General features: G+C 41.3%; 1 protein-coding gene across 2 annotated transcripts in view; it reads right to left on the bottom strand.

Annotated features, from left to right (window-relative positions):
- Positions 1 to 14,020, bottom strand: part of arid3a (AT rich interactive domain 3A (BRIGHT-like)) — a 46,948-nt gene that overhangs the window by 23,329 nt on the left and 9,599 nt on the right. For both annotated transcript variants that reach the window (XM_041039943.1, XM_041039944.1), the window contains exons 2-3: positions 8,320 to 9,083; positions 7,939 to 8,221 (exon numbers count right to left, since the gene is read on the bottom strand). In XM_041039943.1, coding sequence (XP_040895877.1) covers positions 7,939 to 8,221; positions 8,320 to 8,660 — 624 coding nt within the window. In that variant the 5' untranslated portion in view covers positions 8,661 to 9,083. The remainder of the gene's footprint in view (positions 1 to 7,938; positions 8,222 to 8,319; positions 9,084 to 14,020) is intronic.

Genomic DNA, 14,020 nt, shown 5'->3' with positions numbered 1-14,020 from the left:
TCGCCAATATCCAGCATGTGTGAATGCTTCTCCTTTCTCATAAAACATTTGCAGGTTTGTCTTTTGGAACAATTTGAAACCTACACTGTTTATATCAATGTTTACTTGCTTACAAACGTAGATGTAAGGAGCAGAGATGCTTGTATACATCCTGTGTGAACAGACCCTGTCAAGTCAGGTCTCTTGCCATGCACACACAATTAAAAACACTCAGCTATTACCATACGTCCAAGAACAGGCAGCTAGAATGTTGTCAGAGGGGTCAAATGTCTCAAAGAACATGGATCAAAGAGCTAATAGGGTCTTTTATGATCCAGAGTCAGAGAAGTGCATAATATTTGATCTATTGGCCACATAGCCTCTTAGAGACACATTTCAAAACATGCAGATGTGTTCTGCTACCCACTGCTTTCCAGTTCAGTTTCATTTCATAGCAGGACAAAGAGCGATTCAGACCTTGAAAATGTGCAGCTGAAGTATTTTTATCTATGTTTGACCTATTTCTTAATTGATTCTTTCAAGAATGAAAGCTTTCAATACACGCTGCCTTTTCAGAGGCATCTGAAGTGAAAGCACACATGCACTGCCTTTGTTCAAATGAATGCTTTCCACTGGGGTTGCTGTATGAAAAGATGTCAGGGGTTTGTTTGCTGCGAACCGTTCAGAGCCGATCTCATTGGCAGTTTATTAGGCACACCAAGCTAAAACTAATATCGTCTAATTCAAAAGCCCTGCAATAAATTTAGCCTTTATGAAGGTTATGATGTTCATTCTTTGTTGAAAATGTTTTAAAAAGGTGTTGGACGCAGTTTGTGATGCTGTTGAACTGTACTGCTTAATATAGACAGGTTTCTTTCTGTTATTTAGTTAACCCTGAATGATAGAAAACACCTGTCTCAAGTATAATACAACAGCACCATATATTACAGGCCCCAAAATAACCATAAAGTTGACCTCTAATAACCACCTCTTCTAACACCTCTAATAAACTGATGGCTGGGGGTATTTCTGTGCTTATGTTGAAACACAAGGCCAAAGTAAAGAGTTCCTTATGCGGGGACAAAAAGGGAAGAAACAGATGAAGCAGCGCTCATTTATTTCCTTTACAGAGGAAGTAGGGGGAGATCAAAAATAAGATTCACACATTCACAGCAGGGGCAAAAGCAATAAAGATGTGGGACATTTCTGCGAGTCTCTCCAGTTCACAATAATCAATTTCTCTTTCTATATTAAGGTGTAGACACATTAAAGATGGGAGGAAGCTTCAGAGAGAAACCATACAAGTCATCAGGGAAAGTGCCAAAATAAAACGTGCACTGTTTGAATAAAAAACAACAGCAGAAAAAGACAAAAGAGCTAGTCTCGGCCTTTACGCAATCTTTGTTTACATTCCTGCTTCAACCCCCTTCTCCTCCTCCGTATTGAGCGGCTGTCAGTTTCCAGAATCCCCATAGCTGTACAATTCTGACATCAGCTCCATGCTGCACGCTAGGCCTTGGACACGATTCAAATGCTCGGCAGTGCTTCACAGTCAAAATGAGCATGTACTAAACACTCTACTTGGCAGTCGTTCAAAGCCCAACGCCAACTGACTGACTTTTTCCTGTTCCCTCCGTCACACCTACCCTTTCCCCTCCTGCACTGTTCCTCCTCCTTTGAACAGGAAGACTTTCAGAGGCCTTCCCATGCTGCCATGGCCTTTGTTTTTATGACATGAGCGGGGCCCATTGACTCTTTGTTTTCTTTTTGTTAAACACAGATCACTGCACACAGAGGTTTCTCCAGGCACAACATAATAAATTCAATAAAAACTCTGTGCTGAATAATTTAACCCTTGCGGAAGTTAAGAAAAGAGACTTCAGATGATGTGCTTTGATTTGTTTGAGTTTATGTGCTGAGAAATAATGAATCTAATCCATGTGCATGGACTGGTGTAAAAACATGGTGGTGGTGTGTAAAAATATTGCCCAAATAATGACCAAACCATGTGAGGACACAGCTTGACATTGTTTCACATCAGTTATTATCATTTCATTAATAGTGGGAAAAAAAGAAAGCCAGGGAATTTGGGGGTCCATGAAAACCTGCATCTGAATTTGAACTTGAAATAATATAATTTTAAGGATCATTTCATTGCATAACTTTATCAGCAGTAGTTTGTGGAGACTGTGGGTGCAGAAACAGTCACGAAGGACATTCAGAAATCTGAAATACCTGCCTAAGCAGACAGGCAAATCTTCAGCTGCGAAAGTTCATATAAAATGCAAACACAACATGATCCGACCTGTTTATACAACCCCTGGGCAGATCAAAAGGCCTAGCAGTGGAATATAAACCCAACGAGCACTTATCAGACAGCTGTATCAGCAGAAACCTGACGGGCAATCCCAATAAGTGTCGCTCCCAATTGGCTCTCATTCAAGCTACACTTCCTGTCGTCACTAACAGTCCCCATCCCCCTACTCCCAATGTATGTGTGTGTGTGTGTGTGTGTGTGTGTGCGTCTGAGCAATTTAATGTTTAATGTCAACTCCCCTCCATTCACCCTTATCATGGTGAGTGCCATGAATTTTTAAAGACATCCCTACTTTACTGTCCATCTGGGCTCCATCTGCCCAGCTGCTGGTGTTTAAAGCAGGCAGAGACACAGGAGAGGAGACTTCAAAGGCTCTGTGTGGCCTCTGTACGATTTCTGGCCCAAGGAGGATATTGTTTATAAAGGGGGCAGGGGAGCGGGGCAGTTATATGAAATGTATACCATAGCACTGAAGAGATCACACATTAATGAAACCAGACTGTAATTGTACATCCACAAACAGCTGTTGCGGAGGCAAAGAACTGCAGTGTTTCTGGGGTACTGAAACAGGGAAGGCCAGCTGAAATTAAGGTGATAAAAATACAGTTTGTCATGACTTTTCTCATTTCTTCATATCTCACAGACAAAATGTTGGGAGCAGCAGGTAGCCAACAAGTTTATCTACAAGCTCTTACCTAACACAACTAATGTGGTTGGATATGTTTAGATATCGGTAGGTGTGAGAAGGTACATTTGTTTTTTTTTTTAGAATCTCGGTGAACTAATACTTCGATAAAGTGTTGATGTCCTTTGTTAAACTTAAATATTACAAGTATTGCTCTGAAATTATAAATATGAGTGAGATGAAAGAGAGACTCTGTTACTGGTTAGAAACTGTACATCAGTTATATGAATGGAGTTTATCTTCTGTTCAGGAACCAAACATTTATCTTTCAACTACAGAGCTAAAATACAGGACAAAAAAAAACTCTATGCCATATCACATTAATCTTGAAAACAATGAATGGTTTTGAATAAGACCAATATTACTATTTTATTCATGTTCTCCATTAGATCTATTCAACGATCAAATATTAGCTGGTTGACTCAATAAATGCAGTCAGACTTTCCCAGCATTAGACTGGTGGCTGATGGGAACAGATGCATGTAGGCCTATTGGCTGTAGCACTGCACTTATACGATTAACTTTAAAAGGAGCGTAAATATTTCCCGGAAATAAAATTGCAGAGTGCAATGCAAAGAGTGATATTGATATGGATAGTGGGGGCAGATGTATCAGGGGGGAGTTCAAGGTATGGAGGAGGGCTGCACTGGTATCACTGAAATAACTCCGTTGAAATGGCACTCCACCAGCAACGCAAATCAGTTTCAATTACAAAATAATCCAACGATGCTGGCATAATTTGATATCTGTATAAATCCCTGGCCTTTATTTAATTCTGCTGCTCTCTGCCACGACCAGATATGACACCACTGGCAAAGTGCCCTGAATATTTTGATTAATTCACTTAAAACCACAGTGTAATCAGACATCCAAACAGACAGCTCCTCCTGGCTTGATTTAGTGTGACCTTTCAGCTGTGCTGAGAGAGGGACGAAGGCTGTGCGGAGAGAGGGACGATGGCTGTGTGATCCATCAGGAATGCAGTTTGGGCTTTGGCTGATATATCTTAGCCACATATGGCCTGGGGCAAACCCAAACTAAAAGTAATGATTTGCTGGTATATTTCCTCACCTACATGGCACCTTAAATCTGAACAGGCACGAGGAAGCGATATTTGACTTATTCATAGACTTTCCTTGACATTATTTCACTGGACTCATTCTTTGGACTTTTTTACTGTTCTTTTTATATCAGATTCAAAGCTTTAGTACTGGACCCGTCATAAGCCTGTGTATTTTGTTTTTCTACCTACTGCTAAAAATTTTAAATTGCCATTTACCGAGCCAACAGCACCTTCTGAATTCCCATTCACGCAAGGAAGGGGATTTCTCTTTTTGAATTTCCTCTCCTAAGGTTTTGTCATCGTTGTTTTATGGAGAGGTTTACTGGGCTGAGTCAGGAAGCACTGCTGTTATGGACCTGTGATGCCACGCTGAGACACCGTATGTCATATTGGGCTTTACAAATGATGTGACATTAACATAAGAGAGAAAAGGGCAGTTTTCAGTTTGGAAGAGCTCCAACTGTGGCAGACTGATAGAGGCATACAAGGTTTCTGCTGAGGATCTGGGGTTCCTAGTGGCCACATTATCACCCTCCCTCAGGCACATTCCAACAGCCTCCACCCACCTGCCCAAAATAAATTGTACAGCCTTAACCCCTTCCTCCCCACCCACAGCCGTCCAAAAACACTCAACTTGTGCATGATGAAACTCAAGAACACACGTATAAGTACGTTACATGGTTTCACAATGATGCTCAAAATGAGAATCACATTTTATTTTTTATTTTCTTACTCAGACTTGAGATCATTATTTCCCCCAATGTTTCTTAGAGACATATTTTTTAAATGAAAAAAATTTGCATTCCATACTGTCTTCATGTAGTCAGAAATAACTTTTCAACAGATAGCTCATACGCAACTGCATGAAAGGCTAATTTTAAGAATAACCAACTAAGTCTGGTTTAAAACACCTTTCAACAGCATTTTCCATCATAACTGAACTGCACAGCCCACCTATAGCCAGATACAGACTGTGCCTTAAACACTGACACCTTGTCCAGATATTAAGGGGGCCTGCTTTTAAAATGTTTGATCCATTTTTATGCCCAACATTTCTTTTATACTCGAAATTCAGTACTAGTTAAAATGGACTGTTAGGGTCATACAGAACATCATTGTTTGGCTAAACCATGTTCTGCTGTGGAATCTAGATTATGCATTTTCTAGTTGTTCGGTTCTCATATAAGATTAAAGCAGGTAGCACAAAAGTTAAAGAATAGTTATATGAGGGCCTTTAGGAGCATTTGTGTAGTATAGCATCAGTTCTTTGTTTTTGCACAGTGATGGCAGGACCCATATCTTTGGCTAATTTAAGTTATAGCCTCTAAAGTATATATAAAGTATTATATCTATTTTTTTCAGTGAAGCTTGTCAGGCTTTGCACTGTATGAATCTTTATTTATGGATGCCTGTGTGCTCTGATGAAGTTGCTCAAGCTGTGATAGCTGCGTCGTGCTGAATCTTTTTTTTTTTTTTGGGTGATGTTTCAGATGGCTGCACAAATTCATAGTGGCACATTTGCTTGTGTGCAACCCTGTTAAACTTTTTGCACAGGCTTCTATGACTGCTGTGAAAACTCAAATGTGCTCAAATCAATACAGATATTACTACATAAAATGAACATTTTACAATTCGTAACCTCTTAAACAAGCAAAAAAGAAATTGAACGTTTGCCCAGAAAATGCATTAAAAACTGTGGTCTGCAGATTTAACTACTGCCTCCTTTTCAAATAACAAGAAGAAACCACAAATGGCAGGCTCAGGAGAAAAAGAAGAAGCTAAGTAAAAATGGCAACACCAAATATAAATTAAGGCTGAAATCACAGAGTTTGATTTGCATGGGGTTAGAACTATCAAGGGACAGCCTGTGCTCATCATAACAGGTCAGTCATTTTTACATTACACACTGCAGACACAGCAGATTCACTGAGAATTATAATCATGGGCCATAGCCACAATTATTACTAATCACTATAATCAACCAAGAGCAAAGTTAGTCCTGTGTGAATGATGCAAAGGACTAAAAAATCCTGGATTCAAAATATTATAAATTATTGGCCATAAGGAGGTTGCAGGCCACGACTCTCTGCTAGCAGGTTTGACTGTTGCTGCTGTCTCCATACGACATGTTAAAATGCAGAAGGTTTTAAAGGACATCATGCTGTCTATTCTTCCCCTCCCTTCCCCATGCTTTCACAGTAGGAGGAGTCTGACATTGTGTAGGCGCGACATAAGTCTTAATCAACACTGGATTGGGTGACACTATCTGAACAGTCAAGATACTGACTGTCTTGATTATATAACCGTCATTTACAGTAAATTAATGCTTGCGTGGTCCACTGCTGACTGACATGTCATGATAAAAATGCCCTGTATTTCCTACCTGACGTACAAAAACCACCAACTGCTGAGAGTATCAATTCAAGTCATTCACTCAAAGCTTTATGTAGGGAGGGGTGGACTATTTAGAGAAGCAGAGTATAGGTTTTAGTAGAATTATATTCCTGAAGCTCTGTAATTACAAGAAATAGACCTTAAATTACAGAATGTCTGGTTAAGTTTAAAAATGACGCACATGTAGACTGGGCGCAGTGTGCTGAAGATAATTTACCTCCAATGCACTGAAGGCATCAATAAAAATGCCTGAAATCTTCACCTAACAATTCCTAAACCAGCTTTCTTCATCTAAAAGACTTCAGTGATCTCTGCTCAGATACAAGACAAGCTGCTGCTCATGCTGTCAAACACGCTTTATGGTTTAAAATACTGCTACAGGCCATGAGTGTGTTTGCATTTCAATAGTGGCTTCCATGAAGTTATATAAGCTGCTTTTACATGAAATGGGGGCTCAGTAAATGCCACTTTTTAATAAAAGTAAGCCAGCCTGTTAGTGTTTTTGTTTTTACACAGACGCAGAGGCAAGTTTAGAGAATTTTGACGATAAACTGATCCAATTAAGAATTTGAAAAGTACAGATCCTGTTATACATTCGCAAAATGCACCCTCCACCACTGTCGCTCTACGATCATACCAAATTTAAAGGAAACAACACGAGTAGACCATTTCAATAAATAATGTGTTCTCAGAAAAAGGTTTTCTTCCACTCAGTGGATTTAGCATCTTTTTTTAGAAGACGAAATGAAACACAGTGGGTGACTAGTTTGTAGAATTATCCACGTACACTGTGAGATGGCATAACTTTATGACAGAAAACAAAGAATTTAACAAGTAATTCAGTTTTTTATCATCAATACTGAATTTTACATCGCTCCTCTCTCTCTCTGAGTCTTTTTATCGACAGCAGCCCTCCATCTAAATTTAACTGTTGACAGATTTTAAATCTCTTCATGTAAACAGCTTGTCTTAAACCACTGAGGCCTCCCTCATAATATCCAGCCCACTAGAATGTTATAGTAAACGCCAGCATGGTAAAGCTGTTAAAAAGCAACGTAACCCCTCCTCCTCTTCTCCCAGCTGTCCTCAGCCTCTCTTCCTCAGTTCACAGTCATATTCATGACAGGAAAGTACCATTTTTTACTCTGAGCACTAAGCTGCTCCCCCAGAAAAACCTTTAAGACATTGTACCCTGCCAGAATATCAGGTGCCAAAGACAAACTTGAAAGACTCAGTTTAGGGTTTATCAACATTTGGCCAGAGCCTGGTGTTAATTTCCCACCCAGGTCGGATTACTTCATGTGCTGCTGAGAAAGTGTCATGTAGTTTTGATGTGAGGAGTGCAAAGGCCAGATTTAGCTGCCTGGTCAACAACCCTCTAACGGGTAAGACACAAAGAGTCAAAGCTGCAAATTTTGACATGACTGAATCTCCAGTAGCATCGTTCATTTACATGTGATCGTCTAAGAGAAGAACTCACTTCCTACGCAGAAATCCTACCTGTCTAAACTGCTCTTCATAGGTCCATTCCCCGTGGTCTTGACCACCCAGATGGCTGTGCGTGGCATGGGGGGGCAGGATAGCTACACGGGGCTCCTGGTCAACACTGGGGCGGGTCTTCAGGAGCTGGGAGTGAGGGTGGAGCTGGCGATGGGGCAGAAGGAGGATGCCTTTCCCAGGGGCCACAGCGTCATGGCCTGTTGGCAGACCTTCCTCTGCCAGGTCATCGTCAAAGTCTTCTTCCATTTCGCCTTCAAAGTCCTCCTCGTCCCATTTCTGTTTGCTGTGTGTAAGTTATAAAGGAAATACTATTGTTTAAAAGCCACTGGAACAAATTACAGTAGTTTTAGGACAAACTGATCAAAAACATTCAGTACTTACATCTGCTCCTCCTCATCTGACCCCATCATGTCCTTGTATTGCTCCTCTCCTTCTTCATTGTCATCATCATCACCTTCCTCCTCGCCGCCGCTGCTGCGCTCCGACATGGGGCTGTCTGACACCCTCTGCAGCCCGGCAGCCACTGCGCGCATGGCCGCTAGTGCTGCCATCTGGGTCTGCTCTGCATCAGGGGCCGGGCTCCCCATCGGCTCATCCCCTCCTCCTCCACCTGTGCGGACCTGAGTGTGTTGGGCGGCGGCTTGTTGCTGTAACTGCTGCTCCATCAGCAGCTTTGCCCTCTGCTGCCTGTGCAGGTTCTCCATAACAGCCTGCAGCTTCATTTCCAGGGAAAGCGGCACTACGTTCAGCTGCCTTCCTTCCCCTCCCTCCCCCACCAAAGGAGAACCAGTCGGGGGGCCAGTTGGGGGATGACGGTCGATCCTTCTGCCCAGGGAGAGCAATTACCAACTGTGTCTGTGATGAAGCAGTGAGCAGCTGGCTGGAGGTTTAGAGGTTATGGTTATGTGGAAATGTGGGTCCTTGGAAGGAGAAGGAGGAAGAGAAGGGGGGTCGGTCAGAGCTCTGAGACATGCAGGTCGGTTGCACTTCTGGAGACAGAGGCCTCTCTCTTGTCTCAATGGTTTTTCCTGCAGTTGGGGGGAAACCAAGGCCGGCAACAGAGCTGAGTCGCACAGCATTCGATGAGGCACAAGCAGTGGAAGCAAAGGTGGGAGTACAAGAGTTTGCTGGCAGACTACAAAGACCTGAGGAACAGAAAGAATAACAGAGTGTCAGACTGCTACTTCCCCACTGTCTGTTAACATCGCTGCCTTCAGCTGAAGGGCAAATGCTTTTAGATGTGGCTGCGACAAAACTGTTAAGCAACTTTCTTGAAAGCATCAGATCAGAAAAACATGTTTCCATTTTTAAAATTCAACTTTCCATTCACTGGCCTTTCACTAAAGTGGACATCTCCAACACTATCTCCTCTGATCTAATCTGAGGCTACAAAGTAAGCACGACGAAAAACCACACTTTTCTTTTGTGAATGTTGTAATTTTGTTGCTTGTGTTGCCTTGGTTACATTTCTCTGTTCTGCAACCCCCCTATTTTAGAAAGAGATGAAGAGAAAAACACAGTTAATGGATGATATTGCCAGAAAAGCTTCAAAATGCTATTTGAGGAACTTGAAAATTTAAAAATCATGACTATAAAGTGCATGACTTAAGTCTTCTCAAAAAACTTTGTGAGTTGCAGAAGAGCACAAAACTACAGCAATGACTACACGGCTGTCCTGTCAACTCAAATCACGAGTTAAGAAAATGTGACAGAGAAGGAAATGCCCAATTTCGCACACAAAAACGCAAACTTCAGTCTAAAATCTGTGTGAAGCATAAATACGCAGTCTTTCTATGTGCACCGTGTAATGTGCAGAGTTACTCACACAAACACACACCAGACACGCTGTTCACACAGGACACAATGTTTTAACCTCGACAACAAGAGGAAGTGAAATCACAGGAAGAACTGTCACTTTCTTCACCTGGTTGGCTCAAAGCCAAAGAGAATATAAGCTCACAAGAAGAAGATCAGCATTATGAGTCAACACTGTTTGCTAAAACACATACAATTAATATTCAGAGGTGTGACCCTGCTGAGGTATGACTGGCATGTTTTTCCCCTCATTAAAATGTTTTATTGCAAGAAAGAGACACCGTGGGGAGTTTTTCTGCAACTTCTGTAGGCGGTAATGGTTCTCCTACCTACCTACCTGTTCCCAAAAGCTCAGGTATGCAAAGCACTCTCGGTTATAAGCATTAAGCTTCAACACCCTGGTAACAATAAGGTCTGTTCTCTGTTTCCAACAACCTATACCCCAGAGTCATACTCGAGGGAGACTAACTGTCTATCCTGTCCCCTCTCCGTTTACTTAGAACATGTTCAAAATGTTACGAAGTCTGGGTTTGGGGAGGCTGTGGTTCATATCAGTCAGGCAGCGATAAGAGCTGCACACCAAGTCAACACAACTTGGGGAAATTAAATTTCAAGTACAGGTGCTGGATATGATGAAGTACCAGTCATGACAGGAGGCAGCGGTGACTGTGAGACACTACTCATTCAGCTACACTGACTAATACATGAACAGGCAGACCTCTGTAACCACCAGCTGCCCTGATCGTGAATGTTCAGAAACTACGGGTTTCACTTTGCACTTGCACATCAGGTACACTCTGGGAGAAAGCATGAATGATATTCTCATTACAGCTGAAAGAATTAATCACTTCATGAAATAGTTCTGATAATGAAAATAATTGTTAGCTCCAGCTCCTATTCTTATATGACTCACTCACTTATAATTTCAGTCAACACCACAAGCGTTTGGACCGGCTTATACTGTACTGCACTTTCTGAAAGACAACATTTTGCACCAACATTCAGTACTACCAGAGACAGAGACTACAGAAAGTCTTTTCTCCCTTTTTGTCCCTCCTCCCATTTTGTTCAGCCTATCATATCTGTTTCATGAGATTATTTTAGCGATATTTTGTCTTGTACACAGGCTTTTGATAGTTGATATGTTCCAATTTTTAAAATCAATGTCAGAGAGCAAAAGGCCTCTGAAACAGCAGTCATGAAGCACTAAAAGGCACCTCCAACAGAACAAGGTTTCACAAATTAGCCTACCACAATCCTCACCCACAATATACTGTGCTTCATCAGTTACAGTGCAATGAAGATATTACTAGAAGAGATTATAATTCTTGAGGGAGTAGTGAAGCAGGGTTGTTTTTCTCCTGAATGTGGTTCACTGGAATTCCTCAGAAAACACTGGTCACTGGTACAGTAAAAATAATTACAGTGTAGGCACATTCTGAACACAATAGGAGGAGAAAAATGATATACACTTCAGGTCCAAGGACTCTCCACAAGCTGGTAAGTGAAATTAAGTTCAGCTTCCCTTTACAGGAAACTGGACTGTTTTCCATATCTAATGTTTACATAGTCATGCATATATAATGAGAAGAGAGACAACACCCACAAACATCCTGGTTTTCACTGTTGTTCTGTGAGCAGACATTGGTTTCATGTGTTTGTGAAATCCAGATGGAAAATAAGAGCAGCTTGTGCTGCATTACGTGAATGTGACTCATCTGAGAGATCAGCTTAGCTTTACGCAATATCAGTAAACTCCAAATGTGTAAGGAATTGTATGTATGGGAGAGAATTATATAAAAATTGAATTGAGGTCAAAGATTTGTTCAGCAACTCTTGTTTCGAGGGGGGCTTTTTTTGTTTACAATGGAACAATAAATTTAGGTTCTGCTGGTGCTTCAGCACCTTTAAAAGGGTAAATTCAGGTGTGACAAGAAGTACAATTTGTGTACCTGTGATCAAGAAGAATCCTGATGGAGTCATCTGAGACGTAGTTGGAAAGTTCGAAGACAAATGCCCTCAGTCTTCATATTCCTCAACTACACGCCCAACAGGCAGCAATTGGCAGCAGTTGACACCAAGCAGTTCCTCACTTTAGCTCAACTAGTCAGATCCCTGAGATATAAAATGTACTTAAAAAGCAGTAAGTTCTGCCACACTAAGAAAAGCAAATAGGTGCCACTGACGTAACTACTGACCTATAAGCATAATGTTACTGTGTATTACTCCAAGTCTGTCGAGCAACAGCCATTCTGCAGAAGTTTGTACAACAGTATTGAACAGGAAAAAAAAAAAAAAATTCTGTCACCCTATACTATGACTGTATGTTAGCGAGATGTTGCGCAAGGAAATAAGAGCTGTGAAACTTGTGTTTCTTCAGTGGGTGAAGGAAGTGACAACTGACGGAGCAGATGTAGTGAGGCAGCCGACAGATATTCAATATTGATTCATTACATTCTTTACAGGCGATAGAGGCACAACTGAACGGCTGCAGTTGTCAGAGAACAGCACCAGTATAGGCAGGATTAAAACATCTTACCTAGCTGGATCTGGTTTGACTGAGACAACTTGTCTCTGTTCTACATTCTGGGCTCAAAATGGAAAGACACCAAGACTTACAGGCAGCACCTCAGGGCTATACATTTGCATTAAATGACGTGGCAAATTTACCTCAGAACAGCCCATACATGCACTGTTTGTGAGTTTGCGCAATATTATTTACACTACCCATTACTCAACATGTTAAATTGCCACATGTGGAACACAAGAGCACAATATAAATTTCTAGTTTGGGTCACCATCAATACTGCCTCTGATGCTGCCTCTCTCAGTGTGTCATATATGTAATTTCAAAGACAGAAGTGACTACAACAAAGCTGTCCTGATGACTCTTCCTGTGCACGGGGAAGCAGAAGTGGTCGCTTTGTTTCATGCTACTGCTGATCACAAGCATCATGATTTCCTACATGCTAGATGGTGCAAATTACATTGCGCATATGTTCTGCCCGCTTCCCCAAATGATGAGGCACATTTGATGCTTATAAAACCTTTTTATATGATAGTGATAATGACCGTGCAACGACAAAAATACTTGAAGAGTCAAATGTTTTATGTATGTGTGCATGTATCCTACCTGAAAAGGAGGATAACGTGCTACATTCCTGGCACCACATGTTGCTGCTGAAATAACTGTACTTTAATATAATACTACTATAATAACTGTACATAAATACCATTCATGTAAACATACATGTTGTTCCCATTTCCAGAAGCTTTTCATCACAATAGCATCTTGTATTTTTTCAAAGTCTGAACCTTGAATGGTCCTCAGAGCACCAGTTCTCAATACTGTTCTGAGGACATAGAGCCTTAGTGGTTTATATTATAGTCAACAAGCCAGATAGTGATCTACACAAAGATTTATGGAATAAGCCATGCTTTAGGAAGCTGGCAGAGCAACACTAACCCTTTCTGAGCGCAAATCTGCTGCGCAACATGGCTGGAGGTTGCCTTTCGTATCTTATTTGAACGCATTATGAATAACCAGATCTTGGCCAGAGTGACAAAGCACTTAAGATCTAAACCATAACTCGCCGTGAAACCAAGCAGTCTCACTAGGCAAGGGTCAGATCCCCTTAAAAACCCCTGCTGGGCCTCCATTACACTGTAGCAACCATGGGAAACCACCTCTGTACATTGGGTAATTTCTTTACATTTCTTTACATCAAGCCCTTGGGACAGTAACCAGCTATTATTTGGAAGTCCTGCTTTTTTCAAAAACTGTTGCATAGCTGACACATTCTGAGAGGAAGTTGCTACTATGGTCAGGGAGTAAACAGGTTTCATGGCCTTTTTCTTCCACTCAAATATGCTGTCGAAACTAAATTACTGAAACCAACTTGCTTCATGGTTTTGCTCCATCACTGGGTAACATTTACCATATCTGTATAGCTGGGGCAAAGCTCAGTTGAACAGCAAAGGAAATATTTAGCAGACTAATTGACGAGTTCCTCCAATTTATTGCCAGAGCTTTATGAAGGGTTTCTAAATGCAATAGTTTGCCTCCAAATCAATATGACCATTTGCCATCTTGTGTTTGCCAAGGACCCAAGGACAAATGCAAATCCTGCTGTGATGGCTGACATATGGTGATTTTCTTTAAAGGGCAACCACCTGGTTCAGTGACAGTAAAGACCACGTTTCGTGCAACACCAAAACGCACCAAAAAGCAGTGTTTGATTAAAAGTGTTCCCTATCTGATTGCCGT

This window comes from Toxotes jaculatrix, chromosome 6, assembly GCF_017976425.1.
Source record: "Toxotes jaculatrix isolate fToxJac2 chromosome 6, fToxJac2.pri, whole genome shotgun sequence".
NCBI lineage: Eukaryota > Metazoa > Chordata > Actinopteri > Toxotidae > Toxotes > Toxotes jaculatrix.
The sequence above is the reverse complement of the archived record's forward strand: the minus strand, read 5'-3'. Positions and strand labels throughout refer to the sequence as shown.